A 24,302-nucleotide genomic window follows, 5' to 3' on the forward strand; every position below is an offset into this window, starting at 1 on the left:
TTTCCTTATTGCAGTCGGTCTTTAAATTCTTCATGTGCCTCTATAAAGTATATTGGAGGTCTGATTAGGACCCAACATGAGTTAGATTTCTTAATACAAAACTGAATCTATCTATTAAAGTTTTGCATACCTATTCTGTGCAACTTTACTTCAGGGTTCCACATGATGCCCAGCTCCTGCCCGGTCCAGATGATGATGCCTTTGGTTTCCTGCTTCAGTGCAAGCTGCTCTCCTTCCTGATTGGTGGAGATTTCCTCCTGTTCCTCTTTAGTCTGTGGAGGATCTGTGTTCTGCTGGTCCAGACTGGAGTTCCTTTCCTGGCTACAGACCTGCGGGTCATCCAGATCCTCATTTTCCTTACAATCATGTTGCTGTGGGAGGTCTTGATGGACAGAACACACAAGAAAAAAGTCACACTGTGAGCAGGTCTCTCAGATATGTGAGCGATATTTAAATATTCTCTCTCATGCAGCGAACAGAGAAGAATTCTGTTTACATGCAGAAAGTCATCATTTATGAGGCGTACAGCTCACTACTCCAACTTGGTCCTTGTGGCCAATAATCCACAGTTTTCATTGTCTCAACATTTTTCTACATTCTGCGTACAGTTCTGGGCTAACATGACTTAAATCTGAAACAGAAAACATGTCTCCAGTGAGGCAGTATCCCAGGCGGTAATGCACGCCATGTGTCTTTGTGACATTTTGTTATAAGTCATATTCATTTCTATATTATGAAATCTGCTTATTACACTTTTACATACCAAATCTGGTCAGCCGTGATCCAGGTTTCCACAACAAATCCAGCTGTTCTCCGGTCCAGACATTAATCCCTTCATCCTCCTGCTTCAGTGCAAGCTGCTCTCCTCCCTGATTGGTGGAGATTTCCTCCTGTTCCTCTTTAGTCTGTAGAGGCTCTGGGTCCTCCTGGTTGAGACTGGAGCTCCTCTCATGGTCACAGAACTGCTGATCATCCAGACCTTCGTGTTCAACAAAAGGACACAAGAAAATAGTGACTAATGTGATGATAAGAAAGCTCAAGAAGGATGAAAACGGTCACCTATTGAGAATTTAGCTTGCGTTTTATGTTGCCACAGAAACATTCACTGATAGTCATTTGTTCACTGGATGATGTTGATAACCTTACAGCTGTCTGGGGTCTGATTTTTAGATGTGACTGCCAGTGATCATCACACACTGTGAATAAACAAACAAATGAACAGCAGCATGATCTGAATATGATCATGAAAGCTTAAAGTATTTTACGACGGCAGGTAAGATATGCTGTTAATGCTAATCTTTTAACATTTTACTAATAAATATGATGCAAATCTCATGGTCCACTACATTCCAAAGATGCTCTGTTGGGTTGAGAGCTGGTAACTCTGGAGACCCGAGTACAGAGAACTCAATGTCATTTTAAGGGAACTGCATATTTTCTCTTTTTTGGACTACTCTCTGTAAATCATGCAGATGTTTGTGCTGGAAATTTAAACAGATCAGCAGTTTCTGAAATACTCAGATCAGCCAATGTGGCACCAACACCCACACCATGATCAAAGTGATTTCAATCACCGTCACTGATCGCTATATGCTGAAATGCATGGACTGCTGCCATCTGATTGGCTGATTACATTTTGGATTAAAGAGTAGTTTACGGGTGTAGTTAACAAAGTGGCCGTAAGTATGTTTACATAGATGCAGTGTTAGGGAGTAACGGCATACATGTACCGGCGTTATGCATTTAAAATACAAAACATGAGTAACTGTATTCCGATATCCATCCATCCATTCGCTTATCCTTTTCAGGGTCGCGGGGGGCGCTGGAGCCTATCCCAGCTGTTATAGGGCGAAAGGTGAGGTACACCCTGGACAGGTCGCCAGTCTGTCGCAGGGCTAACACATAGGGACAGACAACCATTCACACTCACATTCACACCTAGTGGCAATTTGGATTATCCAATTAACCTATCCCCACAAGCTGCATGTCTTTGGACGGTGGGAGGAAGCCGGAGTACCCGGAGAGAACCCACGCAAACACGGTGAGAACATGCAAACTCCACACAGAAAGACCCCGGCCTGATGGTGGAATTGAACTCAGGACTTTCTTGCTGTGAGGCAACAGTGCTAACCACCGTGCCGCCGATAGTTACCGATAATTTGGTAATAATTAGAATACAGTTACTTCTAAATAAATGGATTACACGATGGTCTTTTCCTGTTTCATATGTCAGGCTATACCCTCTCTAATTTTGTTGATTTCACGCATTACCGGAAACCCAAACAAAACACGCAACAAGAAGCTCTAGTGTAAGTCTCTTGGTAATGTTGGTGGCGTCAGTTATACAATGGACCCAGAAACCGAGCTGCTCTCAACTATAAAGACTCCACCCGAAAGAAACATCTGGAAGTACATTCTTTTTTTAAAGACTAACATTAGCTAGGGCTGTGCGACATGACCAAAATCTCATATCCCAATATAAGACGTTTCTCGTCTTATATTGTAGTTTTATTTTATAGTGTTTCTGTGTTCTGCTGGTCCAGACTGGAGTTCCTTTCCTGGCTACAGACCTGCGGGTCATCCAGATCCTCATTTTCCTTACAATCATGTTGCTGTGGGAGGTCTTGATGGACAGAACACACAAGAAAAAAGTCACACTGTGAGCAGGTCTCTCAGATATGTGAGCGATATTTAAATATTCTCTCTCATGCAGCGAACAGAGAAGAATTCTGTTTACATGCAGAAAGTCATCATTTATGAGGCGTACAGCTCACTACTCCAACTTGGTCCTTGTGGCCAATAATCCACAGTTTTCATTGTCTCAACATTTTTCTACATTCTGCGTACAGTTCTGGGCTAACATGACTTAAATCTGAAACAGAAAACATGTCTCCAGTGAGGCAGTATCCCAGGCGGTAATGCACGCCATGTGTCTTTGTGACATTTTGTTATAAGTCATATTCATTTCTATATTATGAAATCTGCTTATTACACTTTTACATACCAAATCTGGTCAGCCGTGATCCAGGTTTCCACAACAAATCCAGCTGTTCTCCGGTCCAGACATTAATCCCTTCATCCTCCTGCTTCAGTGCAAGCTGCTCTCCTCCCTGATTGGTGGAGATTTCCTCCTGTTCCTCTTTAGTCTGTAGAGGCTCTGGGTCCTCCTGGTTGAGACTGGAGCTCCTCTCATGGTCACAGAACTGCTGATCATCCAGACCTTCGTGTTCAACAAAAGGACACAAGAAAATAGTGACTAATGTGATGATAAGAAAGCTCAAGAAGGATGAAAACGGTCACCTATTGAGAATTTAGCTTGCGTTTTATGTTGCCACAGAAACATTCACTGATAGTCATTTGTTCACTGGATGATGTTGATAACCTTACAGCTGTCTGGGGTCTGATTTTTAGATGTGACTGCCAGTGATCATCACACACTGTGAATAAACAAACAAATGAACAGCAGCATGATCTGAATATGATCATGAAAGCTTAAAGTATTTTACGACGGCAGGTAAGATATGCTGTTAATGCTAATCTTTTAACATTTTACTAATAAATATGATGCAAATCTCATGGTCCACTACATTCCAAAGATGCTCTGTTGGGTTGAGAGCTGGTAACTCTGGAGACCCGAGTACAGAGAACTCAATGTCATTTTAAGGGAACTGCATATTTTCTCTTTTTTGGACTACTCTCTGTAAATCATGCAGATGTTTGTGCTGGAAATTTAAACAGATCAGCAGTTTCTGAAATACTCAGATCAGCCAATGTGGCACCAACACCCACACCATGATCAAAGTGATTTCAATCACCGTCACTGATCGCTATATGCTGAAATGCATGGACTGCTGCCATCTGATTGGCTGATTACATTTTGGATTAAAGAGTAGTTGAACGGGTGTAGTTAACAAAGTGGCCGTAAGTATGTTTACATAGATGCAGTGTTAGGGAGTAACGGCATACATGTACCGGCATTATGCATTTAAAATACAAAACATGAGTAACTGTATTCCGATATCCATCCATCCATTCGCTTATCCTTTTCAGGGTCGCGGGGGGCGCTGGAGCCTATCCCAGCTGTTATAGGGCGAAAGGTGAGGTACACCCTGGACAGGTCGCCAGTCTGTCGCAGGGCTAACACATAGGGACAGACAACCATTCACACTCACATTCACACCTAGTGGCAATTTGGATTATCCAATTAACCTATCCCCACAAGCTGCATGTCTTTGGACGGTGGGAGGAAGCCGGAGTACCCGGAGAGAACCCACGCAAACACGGTGAGAACATGCAAACTCCACACAGAAAGACCCCGGCCTGATGGTGGAATTGAACTCAGGACTTTCTTGCTGTGAGGCAACAGTGCTAACCACCGTGCCGCCGATAGTTACCGATAATTTGGTAATAATTAGAATACAGTTACTTCTAAATAAATGGATTACACGATGGTCTTTTCCTGTTTCATATGTCAGGCTATACCCTCTCTAATTTTGTTGATTTCACGCATTACCGGAAACCCAAACAAAACACGCAACAAGAAGCTCTAGTGTAAGTCTCTTGGTAATGTTGGTGGCGTCAGTTATACAATGGACCCAGAAACCGAGCTGCTCTCAACTATAAAGACTCCACCCGAAAGAAACATCTGGAAGTACATTCTTTTTTTAAAGACTAACATTAGCTAGGGCTGTGCGACATGACCAAAATCTCATATCCCAATATAAGACGTTTCTCGTCTTATATTGTAGTTTTATTTTATAGTGTTTCTGTGTTCTGCTGGTCCAGACTGGAGTTCCTTTCCTGGCTACAGACCTGCGGGTCATCCAGATCCTCATTTTCCTTACAATCATGTTGCTGTGGGAGGTCTTGATGGACAGAACACACAAGAAAAAAGTCACACTGTGAGCAGGTCTCTCAGATATGTGAGCGATATTTAAATATTCTCTCTCATGCAGCGAACAGAGAAGAATTCTGTTTACATGCAGAAAGTCATCATTTATGAGGCGTACAGCTCACTACTCCAACTTGGTCCTTGTGGCCAATAATCCACAGTTTTCATTGTCTCAACATTTTTCTACATTCTGCGTACAGTTCTGGGCTAACATGACTTAAATCTGAAACAGAAAACATGTCTCCAGTGAGGCAGTATCCCAGGCGGTAATGCACGCCATGTGTCTTTGTGACATTTTGTTATAAGTCATATTCATTTCTATATTATGAAATCTGCTTATTACACTTTTACATACCAAATCTGGTCAGCCGTGATCCAGGTTTCCACAACAAATCCAGCTGTTCTCCGGTCCAGACATTAATCCCTTCATCCTCCTGCTTCAGTGCAAGCTGCTCTCCTCCCTGATTGGTGGAGATTTCCTCCTGTTCCTCTTTAGTCTGTAGAGGCTCTGGGTCCTCCTGGTTGAGACTGGAGCTCCTCTCATGGTCACAGAACTGCTGATCATCCAGACCTTCGTGTTCAACAAAAGGACACAAGAAAATAGTGACTAATGTGATGATAAGAAAGCTCAAGAAGGATGAAAACGGTCACCTATTGAGAATTTAGCTTGCGTTTTATGTTGCCACAGAAACATTCACTGATAGTCATTTGTTCACTGGATGATGTTGATAACCTTACAGCTGTCTGGGGTCTGATTTTTAGATGTGACTGCCAGTGATCATCACACACTGTGAATAAACAAACAAATGAACAGCAGCATGATCTGAATATGATCATGAAAGCTTAAAGTATTTTACGACGGCAGGTAAGATATGCTGTTAATGCTAATCTTTTAACATTTTACTAATAAATATGATGCAAATCTCATGGTCCACTACATTCCAAAGATGCTCTGTTGGGTTGAGAGCTGGTAACTCTGGAGACCCGAGTACAGAGAACTCAATGTCATTTTAAGGGAACTGCATATTTTCTCTTTTTTGGACTACTCTCTGTAAATCATGCAGATGTTTGTGCTGGAAATTTAAACAGATCAGCAGTTTCTGAAATACTCAGATCAGCCAATGTGGCACCAACACCCACACCATGATCAAAGTGATTTCAATCACCGTCACTGATCGCTATATGCTGAAATGCATGGACTGCTGCCATCTGATTGGCTGATTACATTTTGGATTAAAGAGTAGTTGAACGGGTGTAGTTAACAAAGTGGCCGTAAGTATGTTTACATAGATGCAGTGTTAGGGAGTAACGGCATACATGTACCGGCGTTATGCATTTAAAATACAAAACATGAGTAACTGTATTCCGATATCCATCCATCCATTCGCTTATCCTTTTCAGGGTCGCGGGGGGCGCTGGAGCCTATCCCAGCTGTTATAGGGCGAAAGGTGAGGTACACCCTGGACAGGTCGCCAGTCTGTCGCAGGGCTAACACATAGGGACAGACAACCATTCACACTCACATTCACACCTAGTGGCAATTTGGATTATCCAATTAACCTATCCCCACAAGCTGCATGTCTTTGGACGGTGGGAGGAAGCCGGAGTACCCGGAGAGAACCCACGCAAACACGGTGAGAACATGCAAACTCCACACAGAAAGACCCCGGCCTGATGGTGGAATTGAACTCAGGACTTTCTTGCTGTGAGGCAACAGTGCTAACCACCGTGCCGCCGATAGTTACCGATAATTTGGTAATAATTAGAATACAGTTACTTCTAAATAAATGGATTACACGATGGTCTTTTCCTGTTTCATATGTCAGGCTATACCCTCTCTAATTTTGTTGATTTCACGCATTACCGGAAACCCAAACAAAACACGCAACAAGAAGCTCTAGTGTAAGTCTCTTGGTAATGTTGGTGGCGTCAGTTATACAATGGACCCAGAAACCGAGCTGCTCTCAACTATAAAGACTCCACCCGAAAGAAACATCTGGAAGTACATTCTTTTTTTAAAGACTAACATTAGCTAGGGCTGTGCGACATGACCAAAATCTCATATCCCAATATAAGACGTTTCTCGTCTTATATTGTAGTTTTATTTTATAGTGTTTCTGTGTTCTGCTGGTCCAGACTGGAGTTCCTTTCCTGGCTACAGACCTGCGGGTCATCCAGATCCTCATTTTCCTTACAATCATGTTGCTGTGGGAGGTCTTGATGGACAGAACACACAAGAAAAAAGTCACACTGTGAGCAGGTCTCTCAGATATGTGAGCGATATTTAAATATTCTCTCTCATGCAGCGAACAGAGAAGAATTCTGTTTACATGCAGAAAGTCATCATTTATGAGGCGTACAGCTCACTACTCCAACTTGGTCCTTGTGGCCAATAATCCACAGTTTTCATTGTCTCAACATTTTTCTACATTCTGCGTACAGTTCTGGGCTAACATGACTTAAATCTGAAACAGAAAACATGTCTCCAGTGAGGCAGTATCCCAGGCGGTAATGCACGCCATGTGTCTTTGTGACATTTTGTTATAAGTCATATTCATTTCTATATTATGAAATCTGCTTATTACACTTTTACATACCAAATCTGGTCAGCCGTGATCCAGGTTTCCACAACAAATCCAGCTGTTCTCCGGTCCAGACATTAATCCCTTCATCCTCCTGCTTCAGTGCAAGCTGCTCTCCTCCCTGATTGGTGGAGATTTCCTCCTGTTCCTCTTTAGTCTGTAGAGGCTCTGGGTCCTCCTGGTTGAGACTGGAGCTCCTCTCATGGTCACAGAACTGCTGATCATCCAGACCTTCGTGTTCAACAAAAGGACACAAGAAAATAGTGACTAATGTGATGATAAGAAAGCTCAAGAAGGATGAAAACGGTCACCTATTGAGAATTTAGCTTGCGTTTTATGTTGCCACAGAAACATTCACTGATAGTCATTTGTTCACTGGATGATGTTGATAACCTTACAGCTGTCTGGGGTCTGATTTTTAGATGTGACTGCCAGTGATCATCACACACTGTGAATAAACAAACAAATGAACAGCAGCATGATCTGAATATGATCATGAAAGCTTAAAGTATTTTACGACGGCAGGTAAGATATGCTGTTAATGCTAATCTTTTAACATTTTACTAATAAATATGATGCAAATCTCATGGTCCACTACATTCCAAAGATGCTCTGTTGGGTTGAGAGCTGGTAACTCTGGAGACCCGAGTACAGAGAACTCAATGTCATTTTAAGGGAACTGCATATTTTCTCTTTTTTGGACTACTCTCTGTAAATCATGCAGATGTTTGTGCTGGAAATTTAAACAGATCAGCAGTTTCTGAAATACTCAGATCAGCCAATGTGGCACCAACACCCACACCATGATCAAAGTGATTTCAATCACCGTCACTGATCGCTATATGCTGAAATGCATGGACTGCTGCCATCTGATTGGCTGATTACATTTTGGATTAAAGAGTAGTTGAACGGGTGTAGTTAACAAAGTGGCCGTAAGTATGTTTACATAGATGCAGTGTTAGGGAGTAACGGCATACATGTACCGGCGTTATGCATTTAAAATACAAAACATGAGTAACTGTATTCCGATATCCATCCATCCATTCGCTTATCCTTTTCAGGGTCGCGGGGGGCGCTGGAGCCTATCCCAGCTGTTATAGGGCGAAAGGTGAGGTACACCCTGGACAGGTCGCCAGTCTGTCGCAGGGCTAACACATAGGGACAGACAACCATTCACACTCACATTCACACCTAGTGGCAATTTGGATTATCCAATTAACCTATCCCCACAAGCTGCATGTCTTTGGACGGTGGGAGGAAGCCGGAGTACCCGGAGAGAACCCACGCAAACACGGTGAGAACATGCAAACTCCACACAGAAAGACCCCGGCCTGATGGTGGAATTGAACTCAGGACTTTCTTGCTGTGAGGCAACAGTGCTAACCACCGTGCCGCCGATAGTTACCGATAATTTGGTAATAATTAGAATACAGTTACTTCTAAATAAATGGATTACACGATGGTCTTTTCCTGTTTCATATGTCAGGCTATACCCTCTCTAATTTTGTTGATTTCACGCATTACCGGAAACCCAAACAAAACACGCAACAAGAAGCTCTAGTGTAAGTCTCTTGGTAATGTTGGTGGCGTCAGTTATACAATGGACCCAGAAACCGAGCTGCTCTCAACTATAAAGACTCCACCCGAAAGAAACATCTGGAAGTACATTCTTTTTTTAAAGACTAACATTAGCTAGGGCTGTGCGACATGACCAAAATCTCATATCCCAATATAAGACGTTTCTCGTCTTATATTGTAGTTTTATTTTATAGTGTTTCTGTGTTCTGCTGGTCCAGACTGGAGTTCCTTTCCTGGCTACAGACCTGCGGGTCATCCAGATCCTCATTTTCCTTACAATCATGTTGCTGTGGGAGGTCTTGATGGACAGAACACACAAGAAAAAAGTCACACTGTGAGCAGGTCTCTCAGATATGTGAGCGATATTTAAATATTCTCTCTCATGCAGCGAACAGAGAAGAATTCTGTTTACATGCAGAAAGTCATCATTTATGAGGCGTACAGCTCACTACTCCAACTTGGTCCTTGTGGCCAATAATCCACAGTTTTCATTGTCTCAACATTTTTCTACATTCTGCGTACAGTTCTGGGCTAACATGACTTAAATCTGAAACAGAAAACATGTCTCCAGTGAGGCAGTATCCCAGGCGGTAATGCACGCCATGTGTCTTTGTGACATTTTGTTATAAGTCATATTCATTTCTATATTATGAAATCTGCTTATTACACTTTTACATACCAAATCTGGTCAGCCGTGATCCAGGTTTCCACAACAAATCCAGCTGTTCTCCGGTCCAGACATTAATCCCTTCATCCTCCTGCTTCAGTGCAAGCTGCTCTCCTCCCTGATTGGTGGAGATTTCCTCCTGTTCCTCTTTAGTCTGTAGAGGCTCTGGGTCCTCCTGGTTGAGACTGGAGCTCCTCTCATGGTCACAGAACTGCTGATCATCCAGACCTTCGTGTTCAACAAAAGGACACAAGAAAATAGTGACTAATGTGATGATAAGAAAGCTCAAGAAGGATGAAAACGGTCACCTATTGAGAATTTAGCTTGCGTTTTATGTTGCCACAGAAACATTCACTGATAGTCATTTGTTCACTGGATGATGTTGATAACCTTACAGCTGTCTGGGGTCTGATTTTTAGATGTGACTGCCAGTGATCATCACACACTGTGAATAAACAAACAAATGAACAGCAGCATGATCTGAATATGATCATGAAAGCTTAAAGTATTTTACGACGGCAGGTAAGATATGCTGTTAATGCTAATCTTTTAACATTTTACTAATAAATATGATGCAAATCTCATGGTCCACTACATTCCAAAGATGCTCTGTTGGGTTGAGAGCTGGTAACTCTGGAGACCCGAGTACAGAGAACTCAATGTCATTTTAAGGGAACTGCATATTTTCTCTTTTTTGGACTACTCTCTGTAAATCATGCAGATGTTTGTGCTGGAAATTTAAACAGATCAGCAGTTTCTGAAATACTCAGATCAGCCAATGTGGCACCAACACCCACACCATGATCAAAGTGATTTCAATCACCGTCACTGATCGCTATATGCTGAAATGCATGGACTGCTGCCATCTGATTGGCTGATTACATTTTGGATTAAAGAGTAGTTGAACGGGTGTAGTTAACAAAGTGGCCGTAAGTATGTTTACATAGATGCAGTGTTAGGGAGTAACGGCATACATGTACCGGCGTTATGCATTTAAAATACAAAACATGAGTAACTGTATTCCGATATCCATCCATCCATTCGCTTATCCTTTTCAGGGTCGCGGGGGGCGCTGGAGCCTATCCCAGCTGTTATAGGGCGAAAGGTGAGGTACACCCTGGACAGGTCGCCAGTCTGTCGCAGGGCTAACACATAGGGACAGACAACCATTCACACTCACATTCACACCTAGTGGCAATTTGGATTATCCAATTAACCTATCCCCACAAGCTGCATGTCTTTGGACGGTGGGAGGAAGCCGGAGTACCCGGAGAGAACCCACGCAAACACGGTGAGAACATGCAAACTCCACACAGAAAGACCCCGGCCTGATGGTGGAATTGAACTCAGGACTTTCTTGCTGTGAGGCAACAGTGCTAACCACCGTGCCGCCGATAGTTACCGATAATTTGGTAATAATTAGAATACAGTTACTTCTAAATAAATGGATTACACGATGGTCTTTTCCTGTTTCATATGTCAGGCTATACCCTCTCTAATTTTGTTGATTTCACGCATTACCGGAAACCCAAACAAAACACGCAACAAGAAGCTCTAGTGTAAGTCTCTTGGTAATGTTGGTGGCGTCAGTTATACAATGGACCCAGAAACCGAGCTGCTCTCAACTATAAAGACTCCACCCGAAAGAAACATCTGGAAGTACATTCTTTTTTTAAAGACTAACATTAGCTAGGGCTGTGCGACATGACCAAAATCTCATATCCCAATATAAGACGTTTCTCGTCTTATATTGTAGTTTTATTTTATAGTGTTTCTGTGTTCTGCTGGTCCAGACTGGAGTTCCTTTCCTGGCTACAGACCTGCGGGTCATCCAGATCCTCATTTTCCTTACAATCATGTTGCTGTGGGAGGTCTTGATGGACAGAACACACAAGAAAAAAGTCACACTGTGAGCAGGTCTCTCAGATATGTGAGCGATATTTAAATATTCTCTCTCATGCAGCGAACAGAGAAGAATTCTGTTTACATGCAGAAAGTCATCATTTATGAGGCGTACAGCTCACTACTCCAACTTGGTCCTTGTGGCCAATAATCCACAGTTTTCATTGTCTCAACATTTTTCTACATTCTGCGTACAGTTCTGGGCTAACATGACTTAAATCTGAAACAGAAAACATGTCTCCAGTGAGGCAGTATCCCAGGCGGTAATGCACGCCATGTGTCTTTGTGACATTTTGTTATAAGTCATATTCATTTCTATATTATGAAATCTGCTTATTACACTTTTACATACCAAATCTGGTCAGCCGTGATCCAGGTTTCCACAACAAATCCAGCTGTTCTCCGGTCCAGACATTAATCCCTTCATCCTCCTGCTTCAGTGCAAGCTGCTCTCCTCCCTGATTGGTGGAGATTTCCTCCTGTTCCTCTTTAGTCTGTAGAGGCTCTGGGTCCTCCTGGTTGAGACTGGAGCTCCTCTCATGGTCACAGAACTGCTGATCATCCAGACCTTCGTGTTCAACAAAAGGACACAAGAAAATAGTGACTAATGTGATGATAAGAAAGCTCAAGAAGGATGAAAACGGTCACCTATTGAGAATTTAGCTTGCGTTTTATGTTGCCACAGAAACATTCACTGATAGTCATTTGTTCACTGGATGATGTTGATAACCTTACAGCTGTCTGGGGTCTGATTTTTAGATGTGACTGCCAGTGATCATCACACACTGTGAATAAACAAACAAATGAACAGCAGCATGATCTGAATATGATCATGAAAGCTTAAAGTATTTTACGACGGCAGGTAAGATATGCTGTTAATGCTAATCTTTTAACATTTTACTAATAAATATGATGCAAATCTCATGGTCCACTACATTCCAAAGATGCTCTGTTGGGTTGAGAGCTGGTAACTCTGGAGACCCGAGTACAGAGAACTCAATGTCATTTTAAGGGAACTGCATATTTTCTCTTTTTTGGACTACTCTCTGTAAATCATGCAGATGTTTGTGCTGGAAATTTAAACAGATCAGCAGTTTCTGAAATACTCAGATCAGCCAATGTGGCACCAACACCCACACCATGATCAAAGTGATTTCAATCACCGTCACTGATCGCTATATGCTGAAATGCATGGACTGCTGCCATCTGATTGGCTGATTACATTTTGGATTAAAGAGTAGTTGAACGGGTGTAGTTAACAAAGTGGCCGTAAGTATGTTTACATAGATGCAGTGTTAGGGAGTAACGGCATACATGTACCGGCGTTATGCATTTAAAATACAAAACATGAGTAACTGTATTCCGATATCCATCCATCCATTCGCTTATCCTTTTCAGGGTCGCGGGGGGCGCTGGAGCCTATCCCAGCTGTTATAGGGCGAAAGGTGAGGTACACCCTGGACAGGTCGCCAGTCTGTCGCAGGGCTAACACATAGGGACAGACAACCATTCACACTCACATTCACACCTAGTGGCAATTTGGATTATCCAATTAACCTATCCCCACAAGCTGCATGTCTTTGGACGGTGGGAGGAAGCCGGAGTACCCGGAGAGAACCCACGCAAACACGGTGAGAACATGCAAACTCCACACAGAAAGACCCCGGCCTGATGGTGGAATTGAACTCAGGACTTTCTTGCTGTGAGGCAACAGTGCTAACCACCGTGCCGCCGATAGTTACCGATAATTTGGTAATAATTAGAATACAGTTACTTCTAAATAAATGGATTACACGATGGTCTTTTCCTGTTTCATATGTCAGGCTATACCCTCTCTAATTTTGTTGATTTCACGCATTACCGGAAACCCAAACAAAACACGCAACAAGAAGCTCTAGTGTAAGTCTCTTGGTAATGTTGGTGGCGTCAGTTATACAATGGACCCAGAAACCGAGCTGCTCTCAACTATAAAGACTCCACCCGAAAGAAACATCTGGAAGTACATTCTTTTTTTAAAGACTAACATTAGCTAGGGCTGTGCGACATGACCAAAATCTCATATCCCAATATAAGACGTTTCTCGTCTTATATTGTAGTTTTATTTTATAGTGTTTCTGTGTTCTGCTGGTCCAGACTGGAGTTCCTTTCCTGGCTACAGACCTGCGGGTCATCCAGATCCTCATTTTCCTTACAATCATGTTGCTGTGGGAGGTCTTGATGGACAGAACACACAAGAAAAAAGTCACACTGTGAGCAGGTCTCTCAGATATGTGAGCGATATTTAAATATTCTCTCTCATGCAGCGAACAGAGAAGAATTCTGTTTACATGCAGAAAGTCATCATTTATGAGGCGTACAGCTCACTACTCCAACTTGGTCCTTGTGGCCAATAATCCACAGTTTTCATTGTCTCAACATTTTTCTACATTCTGCGTACAGTTCTGGGCTAACATGACTTAAATCTGAAACAGAAAACATGTCTCCAGTGAGGCAGTATCCCAGGCGGTAATGCACGCCATGTGTCTTTGTGACATTTTGTTATAAGTCATATTCATTTCTATATTATGAAATCTGCTTATTACACTTTTACATACCAAATCTGGTCAGCCGTGATCCAGGTTTCCACAACAAATCCAGCTGTTCTCCGGTCCAGACATTAATCCCTTCATCCTCCTGCTTCAGTGCAAGCTGCTCTCCTCCCTGATTGGTGGAGATTTCCTCCTGTTCCTCTTTAGTCTGTAGAGGCTCTGGGTCCTCCTGGTTGAGACTGGAGCTCCTCTCATGGTCACAGAACTGCTGATCATCCAGACCTTCGTGTTCAACAAAAGGACACAAGAAAATAGTGACTAATGTGATGATAAGAAAGCTCAAGAAGGATGAAAACGGTCACCTATTGAGAATTTAGCTTGCGTTTTATGTTGCCACAGAAACATTCACTGATAGTCATTTGTTCACTGGATGATGTTGATAACCTTACAGCTGTCTGGGGTCTGATTTTTAGATGTGACTGCCAGTGATCATCACACACTGTGAATAAACAAACAAATGAACAGCAGCATGATCTGAATATGATCATGAAAGCTTAAAGTATTTTACGACGGCAGGTAAGATATGCTGTTAATGCTAATCTTTTAACATTTTACTAATAAATATGATGCAAATCTCATGGTCCACTACATTCCAAAGATGCTCTGTTGGGTTGAGAGCTGGTAACTCTGGAGACCCGAGTACAGAGAACTCAATGTCATTTTAAGGGAACTGCATATTTTCTCTTTTTTGGACTACTCTCTGTAAATCATGCAGATGTTTGTGCTGGAAATTTAAACAGATCAGCAGTTTCTGAAATACTCAGATCAGCCAATGTGGCACCAACACCCACACCATGATCAAAGTGATTTCAATCACCGTCACTGATCGCTATATGCTGAAATGCATGGACTGCTGCCATCTGATTGGCTGATTACATTTTGGATTAAAGAGTAGTTGAACGGGTGTAGTTAACAAAGTGGCCGTAAGTATGTTTACATAGATGCAGTGTTAGGGAGTAACGGCATACATGTACCGGCGTTATGCATTTAAAATACAAAACATGAGTAACTGTATTCCGATATCCATCCATCCATTCGCTTATCCTTTTCAGGGTCGCGGGGGGCGCTGGAGCCTATCCCAGCTGTTATAGGGCGAAAGGTGAGGTACACCCTGGACAGGTCGCCAGTCTGTCGCAGGGCTAACACATAGGGACAGACAACCATTCACACTCACATTCACACCTAGTGGCAATTTGGATTATCCAATTAACCTATCCCCACAAGCTGCATGTCTTTGGACGGTGGGAGGAAGCCGGAGTACCCGGAGAGAACCCACGCAAACACGGTGAGAACATGCAAACTCCACACAGAAAGACCCCGGCCTGATGGTGGAATTGAACTCAGGACTTTCTTGCTGTGAGGCAACAGTGCTAACCACCGTGCCGCCGATAGTTACCGATAATTTGGTAATAATTAGAATACAGTTACTTCTAAATAAATGGATTACACGATGGTCTTTTCCTGTTTCATATGTCAGGCTATACCCTCTCTAATTTTGTTGATTTCACGCATTACCGGAAACCCAAACAAAACACGCAACAAGAAGCTCTAGTGTAAGTCTCTTGGTAATGTTGGTGGCGTCAGTTATACAATGGACCCAGAAACCGAGCTGCTCTCAACTATAAAGACTCCACCCGAAAGAAACATCTGGAAGTACATTCTTTTTTTAAAGACTAACATTAGCTAGGGCTGTGCGACATGACCAAAATCTCATATCCCAATATAAGACGTTTCTCGTCTTATATTGTAGTTTTATTTTATAGTGTTTCTGTGTTCTGCTGGTCCAGACTGGAGTTCCTTTCCTGGCTACAGACCTGCGGGTCATCCAGATCCTCATTTTCCTTACAATCATGTTGCTGTGGGAGGTCTTGATGGACAGAACACACAAGAAAAAAGTCACACTGTGAGCAGGTCTCTCAGATATGTGAGCGATATTTAAATATTCTCTCTCATGCAGCGAACAGAGAAGAATTCTGTTTACATGCAGAAAGTCATCATTTATGAGGCGTACAGCTCACTACTCCAACTTGGTCCTTGTGGCCAATAATCCACAGTTTTCATTGTCTCAACATTTTTCTACATTCTGCGTACAGTTCTGGGCTAACATGACTTAAATCTGAAACAGAAAACATGTCTCCAGTGAGGCAGTATCCCAGGCGGTAATGCACGCCATGTGTCTTTGTGACATTTTGTTATAAGTCATATTCATTTCTATATTATGAAATCTGCTTATTACACTTTTACATACCAAATCTGGTCAGCCGTGATCCAGGTTTCCACAACAAATCCAGCTGTTCTCCGGTCCAGACATTAATCCCTTCATCCTCCTGCTTCAGTGCAAGCTGCTCTCCTCCCTGATTGGTGGAGATTTCCTCCTGTTCCTCTTTAGTCTGTAGAGGCTCTGGGTCCTCCTGGTTGAGACTGGAGCTCCTCTCATGGTCACAGAACTGCTGATCATCCAGACCTTCGTGTTCAACAAAAGGACACAAGAAAATAGTGACTAATGTGATGATAAGAAAGCTCAAGAAGGATGAAAACGGTCACCTATTGAGAATTTAGCTTGCGTTTTATGTTGCCACAGAAACATTCACTGATAGTCATTTGTTCACTGGATGATGTTGATAACCTTACAGCTGTCTGGGGTCTGATTTTTAGATGTGACTGCCAGTGATCATCACACACTGTGAATAAACAAACAAATGAACAGCAGCATGATCTGAATATGATCATGAAAGCTTAAAGTATTTTACGACGGCAGGTAAGATATGCTGTTAATGCTAATCTTTTAACATTTTACTAATAAATATGATGCAAATCTCATGGTCCACTACATTCCAAAGATGCTCTGTTGGGTTGAGAGCTGGTAACTCTGGAGACCCGAGTACAGAGAACTCAATGTCATTTTAAGGGAACTGCATATTTTCTCTTTTTTGGACTACTCTCTGTAAATCATGCAGATGTTTGTGCTGGAAATTTAAACAGATCAGCAGTTTCTGAAATACTCAGATCAGCCAATGTGGCACCAACACCCACACCATGATCAAAGTGATTTCAATCACCGTCACTGATCGCTATATGCTGAAATGCATGGACTGCTGCCATCTGATTGGCTGATTACATTTTGGATTAAAGAGTAGTTGAACGGGTGTAGTTAACAAAGTGGCCGTAAGTATGTTTACATAGATGCAGTGTTAGGGAGTAACGGCATACATGTACCGGCGTTATGCATTTAAAATACAAAACATGAGTAACTGTATTCCGATATCCATCCATCCATTCGCTTATCCTTTTCAGGGTCGCGGGGGGCGCTGGAGCCTATCCCAGCTGTTATAGGGCGAAAGGTGAGGTACACCCTGGACAGGTCGCCAGTCTGTCGCAGGGCTAACACATAGGGACAGACAACCATTCACACTCACATTCACACCTAGTGGCAATTTGGATTATCCAATTAACCTATCCCCACAAGCTGCATGTCTTTGGACGGTGGGAGGAAGCCGGAGTACCCGGAGAGAACCCACGCAAACACGGTGAGAACATGCAAACTCCACACAGAAAGACCCCGGCCTGATGGTGGAATTGAACTCAGGACTTTCTTGCTGTGAGGCAACAGTGCTAACCACCGTGCCGCCGATAGTTACCGATAATTTGGTAATAATTAGAATACAGTTACTTCTAAATAAATGGATTACACGATGGTCTTTTCCTGTTTCATATGTCAGGCTATACCCTCTCTAATTTTGTTGATTTCACGCATTACCGGAAACCCAAACAAAACACGCAACAAGAAGCTCTAGTGTAAGTCTCTTGGTAATGTTGGTGGCGTCAGTTATACAATGGACCCAGAAACCGAGCTGCTCTCAACTATAAAGACTCCACCCGAAAGAAACATCTGGAAGTACATTCTTTTTTTAAAGACTAACATTAGCTAGGGCTGTGCGACATGACCAAAATCTCATATCCCAATATAAGACGTTTCTCGTCTTATATTGTAGTTTTATTTTATAGTGTTTCTGTGTTCTGCTGGTCCAGACTGGAGTTCCTTTCCTGGCTACAGACCTGCGGGTCATCCAGATCCTCATTTTCCTTACAATCATGTTGCTGTGGGAGGTCTTGATGGACAGAACACACAAGAAAAAAGTCACACTGTGAGCAGGTCTCTCAGATATGTGAGCGATATTTAAATATTCTCTCTCATGCAGCGAACAGAGAAGAATTCTGTTTACATGCAGAAAGTCATCATTTATGAGGCGTACAGCTCACTACTCCAACTTGGTCCTTGTGGCCAATAATCCACAGTTTTCATTGTCTCAACATTTTTCTACATTCTGCGTACAGTTCTGGGCTAACATGACTTAAATCTGAAACAGAAAACATGTCTCCAGTGAGGCAGTATCCCAGGCGGTAATGCACGCCATGTGTCTTTGTGACATTTTGTTATAAGTCATATTCATTTCTATATTATCAAATCTGCTTATTACACTTTTACATACCAAATCTGGTCAGCCGTGATCCAGGTTTCCACAACAAATCCAGCTGTTCTCCGGTCCAGACATTAATCCCTTCATCCTCCTGCTTCAGTGCAAGCTGCTCTCCTCCCTGATTGGTGGAGATTTCCTCCTGTTCCTCTTTAGTCTGTAGAGGCTCTGGGTCCTCCTGGTTGAGACTGGAGCTCCTCTCATGGTCACAGAACTGCTGATCATCCAGACCTTCGTGTTCAACAAAAGGACACAAGAAAATAGTGACTAATGTGATGATAAGAAAGCTCAAGAAGGATGAAAACGGTCACCTATTGAGAATTTAGCTTGCGTTTTATGTTGCCACAGAAACATTCACTGATAGTCATTTGTTCACTGGATGATGTTGATAACCTTACAGCTGTCTGGGGTCTGATTTTTAGATGTGACTGCCAGTGATCATCACACACTGTGAATAAACAAACAAATGAACAGCAGCATGATCTGAATATGATCATGAAAGCTTAAAGTATTTTACGACGGCAGGTAAGATATGCTGTTAATGCTAATCTTTTAACATTTTACTAATAAATATGATGCAAATCTCATGGTCCACTACATTCCAAAGATGCTCTGTTGGGTTGAGAGCTGGTAACTCTGGAGACCCGAGTACAGAGAACTCAATGTCATTTTAAGGGAACTGCATATTTTCTCTTTTTTGGACTACTCTCTGTAAATCATGCAGATGTTTGTGCTGGAAATTTAAACAGATCAGCAGTTTCTGAAATACTCAGATCAGCCAATGTGGCACCAACACCCACACCATGATCAAAGTGATTTCAATCACCGTCACTGATCGCTATATGCTGAAATGCATGGACTGCTGCCATCTGATTGGCTGATTACATTTTGGATTAAAGAGTAGTTGAACGGGTGTAGTTAACAAAGTGGCCGTAAGTATGTTTACATAGATGCAGTGTTAGGGAGTAACGGCATACATGTACCGGCGTTATGCATTTAAAATACAAAACATGAGTAACTGTATTCCGATATCCATCCATCCATTCGCTTATCCTTTTCAGGGTCGCGGGGGGCGCTGGAGCCTATCCCAGCTGTTATAGGGCGAAAGGTGAGGTACACCCTGGACAGGTCGCCAGTCTGTCGCAGGGCTAACACATAGGGACAGACAACCATTCACACTCACATTCACACCTAGTGGCAATTTGGATTATCCAATTAACCTATCCCCACAAGCTGCATGTCTTTGGACGGTGGGAGGAAGCCGGAGTACCCGGAGAGAACCCACGCAAACACGGTGAGAACATGCAAACTCCACACAGAAAGACCCCGGCCTGATGGTGGAATTGAACTCAGGACTTTCTTGCTGTGAGGCAACAGTGCTAACCACCGTGCCGCCGATAGTTACCGATAATTTGGTAATAATTAGAATACAGTTACTTCTAAATAAATGGATTACACGATGGTCTTTTCCTGTTTCATATGTCAGGCTATACCCTCTCTAATTTTGTTGATTTCACGCATTACCGGAAACCCAAACAAAACACGCAACAAGAAGCTCTAGTGTAAGTCTCTTGGTAATGTTGGTGGCGTCAGTTATACAATGGACCCAGAAACCGAGCTGCTCTCAACTATAAAGACTCCACCCGAAAGAAACATCTGGAAGTACATTCTTTTTTTAAAGACTAACATTAGCTAGGGCTGTGCGACATGACCAAAATCTCATATCCCAATATAAGACGTTTCTCGTCTTATATTGTAGTTTTATTTTATAGTGTTTCTGTGTTCTGCTGGTCCAGACTGGAGTTCCTTTCCTGGCTACAGACCTGCGGGTCATCCAGATCCTCATTTTCCTTACAATCATGTTGCTGTGGGAGGTCTTGATGGACAGAACACACAAGAAAAAAGTCACACTGTGAGCAGGTCTCTCAGATATGTGAGCGATATTTAAATATTCTCTCTCATGCAGCGAACAGAGAAGAATTCTGTTTACATGCAGAAAGTCATCATTTATGAGGCGTACAGCTCACTACTCCAACTTGGTCCTTGTGGCCAATAATCCACAGTTTTCATTGTCTCAACATTTTTCTACATTCTGCGTACAGTTCTGGGCTAACATGACTTAAATCTGAAACAGAAAACATGTCTCCAGTGAGGCAGTATCCCAGGCGGTAATGCACGCCATGTGTCTTTGTGACATTTTGTTATAAGTCATATTCATTTCTATATTATGAAATCTGCTTATTACACTTTTACATACCAAATCTGGTCACCCGTGATCCAGGTTTCCACAACAAATCCAGCTGTTCTCCGGTCCAGACATTAATCCCTTCATCCTCCTGCTTCAGTGCAAGCTGCTCTCCTTCCTGATTGGTGGAGATTTCCTCCTGTTCCTCTTTAGTCTGTAGAGGCTCTGGGTCCTCCTGGTTGAGACTGGAGCTCCTCTCCTGGTCACAGAACTGCTGATCATCCAGACCTTCGTGTTCAACAAAAGGACACAAGAAAATAGTGACTAATGTGATGATAAGAAAGCTCAAGAAGGATGAAAACGGTCACCTATTGAGAATTTAGCTTGCGTTTTATGTTGCCACAGAAACATTCACTGATAGTCATTTGTTCACTGGATGATGTTGATAACCTTACAGCTGTCTGGGGTCTGATTTTTAGATGTGACTGCCAGTGATCATCACACACTGTGAATAAACAAACAAATGAACAGCAGCATGATCTGAATATGATCATGAAAGCTTAAAGTATTTTACGACGGCAGGTAAGATATGCTGTTAATGCTAATCTTTTAACATTTTACTAATAAATATGATGCAAATCTCATGGTCCACTACATTCCAAAGATGCTCTGTTGGGTTGAGAGCTGGTAACTCTGGAGACCCGAGTACAGAGAACTCAATGTCATTTTAAGGGAACTGCATATTTTCTCTTTTTTGGACTACTCTCTGTAAATCATGCAGATGTTTGTGCTGGAAATTTAAACAGATCAGCAGTTTCTGAAATACTCAGATCAGCCAATGTGGCACCAACACCCACACCATGATCAAAGTGATTTCAATCACCGTCACTGATCGCTATATGCTGAAATGCATGGACTGCTGCCATCTGATTGGCTGATTACATTTTGGATTAAAGAGTAGTTGAACGGGTGTAGTTAACAAAGTGGCCGTAAGTATGTTTACATAGATGCAGTGTTAGGGAGTAACGGCATACATGTACCGGCATTATGCATTTAAAATACAAAACATGAGTAACTGTATTCCGATATCCATCCATCCATTCGCTTATCCTTTTCAGGGTCGCGGGGGGCGCTGGAGCCTATCCCAGCTGTTATAGGGCGAAAGGTGAGGTACACCCTGGACAGGTCGCCAGTCTGTCGCAGGGCTAACACATAGGGACAGACAACCATTCACACTCACACCTAGTGGCAATTTGGATTATCCAATTAACCTATCCCCACAAGCTGCATGTCTTTGGACGGTGGGAGGAAGCCGGAGTACCCGGAGAGAACCCACGCAAACACGGTGAGAACATGCAAACTCCACACAGAAAGACCCCGGCCTGATGGTGGAATTGAACTCAGGACTTTCTTGCTGTGAGGCAACAGTGCTAACCACCGTGCCGCCGATAGTTACCGATAATTTGGTAATAATTAGAATACAGTTACTTCTAAATAAATGGATTACACGATGGTCTTTTCCTGTTTCATATGTCAGGCTATACCCTCTCTAATTTTGTTGATTTCACGCATTACCGGAAACCCAAACAAAACACGCAACAAGAAGCTCTAGTGTAAGTCTCTTGGTAATGTTGGTGGCGTCAGTTATACAATGGACCCAGAAACCGAGCTGCTCTCAACTATAAAGACTCCACCCGAAAGAAACATCTGGAAGTACATTCTTTTTTTAAAGACTAACATTAGCTAGGGCTGTGCGACATGACCAAAATCTCATATCCCAATATAAGACGTTTCTCGTCTTATATTGTAGTTTTATTTTATAGTGTTTCTGTGTTCTGCTGGTCCAGACTGGAGTTCCTTTCCTGGCTACAGACCTGCGGGTCATCCAGATCCTCATTTTCCTTACAATCATGTTGCTGTGGGAGGTCTTGATGGACAGAACACACAAGAAAAAAGTCACACTGTGAGCAGGTCTCTCAGATATGTGAGCGATATTTAAATATTCTCTCCCATGCAGCGAACAGAGAAGAATTCTGTTTACATGCAGAAAGTCATCATTTATGAGGCGTACAGCTCACTACTCCAACTTGGTCCTTGTGGCCAATAATCCACAGTTTTCATTGTCTCAACATTTTTCTACATTCTGCGTACAGTTCTGGGCTAACATGACTTAAATCTGAAACAGAAAACATGTCTCCAGTGAGGCAGTATCCCAGGCGGTAATGCACGCCATGTGTCTTTGTGACATTTTGTTATAAGTCATATTCATTTCTATATTATGAAATCTGCTTATTACACTTTTACATACCAAATCTGGTCACCCGTGATCCAGGTTTCCACAACAAATCCAGCTGTTCTCCGGTCCAGACATTAATCCCTTCATCCTCCTGCTTCAGTGCAAGCTGCTCTCCTTCCTGATTGGTGGAGATTTCCTCCTGTTCCTCTTTAGTCTGTAGAGGCTCTGGGTCCTCCTGGTTGAGACTGGAGCTCCTCTCCTGGTCACAGAACTGCTGATCATCCAGACCTTCGTGTTCAACAAAAGGACACAAGAAAATAGTGACTAATGTGATGATAAGAAAGCTCAAGAAGGATGAAAACGGTCACCTATTGAGAATTTAGCTTGCGTTTTATGTTGCCACAGAAACATTCACTGATAGTCATTTGTTCACTGGATGATGAAGTGAGGGCCGTGAGGCACAGCTCCCCGTCCCCCGGTGACCCTGCTAGGTCCACCTTCTTAGGGAAACCCTCTGCAGAGGAGCTGACAGAGCCAGGAACTTGTGAGTCGTGTGTGTCCACTCAGGCATCATTCATGCTTGTTCTCTAGGCAGTTCCTGTCAGAAGGAGGAGGCGCAGCAGGAGCGTCGGGGGGCGGAAGACGGTGCCTCAGTGCCTCTCTCCTTCTGACATTGTTAAAGAAAACACAACAAATTTATAATTATGTAGATAATTACATGTAGATAATGTCCTCAAGTTCTGTATAACCACTTTTTCCTCTCTCTGTGTTTGTTTCTCGTTCGTTGTTGTGTGTGTTTGTGTGCATTTGTCTCTTTCAAACAGGTGCCGGTCCTCACCTCTGCAGTGCTGCCGTCTCCTGTAGCGCTGCATGGTTCTAAGCTAAGTTTCCTTTCCTTTTTCTGTTCTCTCAGATTTGTCCTCAGGTTTGAAGTGTCTGTGTTGTGCAGCTGGTCTGGTCTGTCTCTAGACAGTTCAGGCTTCACCCACTAGTTAAATGGTGGAGGCTCACAGCGACATACTCAACACACAAGTTTCTGAACTCTGCATGAGGGTTTCTCCGACGAAGTGAGGGCCGTGAGGCACAGCTCCCCGTCCCCCGGTGACCCTGCTAGGTCCACCTTCTTAGGGAAACCCTCTGCAGAGGAGCTGACAGAGCCAGGAACTTGTGAGTTGTGTGTGTCCACTCAGGCATCATT

At 42.8% G+C, this 24,302-nt stretch overlaps 1 protein-coding gene across 2 annotated transcripts in view; it reads right to left on the bottom strand.

The window, feature by feature from the left end:
- Window positions 1-24,302, bottom strand: part of LOC146611500 (uncharacterized) — a 68,072-nt gene that overhangs the window by 11,295 nt on the left and 32,475 nt on the right. The window contains exon 1 of one of the 2 annotated variants that reach the window (XM_085344090.1): window positions 131-220. The exons of the other annotated variant lie outside the window; for it this stretch is intronic. Within the exon in view, the coding sequence (XP_085200216.1) occupies window positions 131-164 (34 nt within the window). The 5' untranslated portion in view covers window positions 165-220. Of the gene's footprint in view, window positions 1-130; window positions 221-24,302 lie in introns of those variants that run through there. 2 annotated transcript variants of the gene reach the window in all.

Source organism: Diplotaxodon limnothrissa, linkage group LG20, assembly GCF_057381915.1.
Source record: "Diplotaxodon limnothrissa isolate DT_005_m linkage group LG20, D_limnothrissa_male_GT1.1, whole genome shotgun sequence".
Taxonomy (NCBI): Eukaryota; Metazoa; Chordata; class Actinopteri; order Cichliformes; family Cichlidae; genus Diplotaxodon; species Diplotaxodon limnothrissa.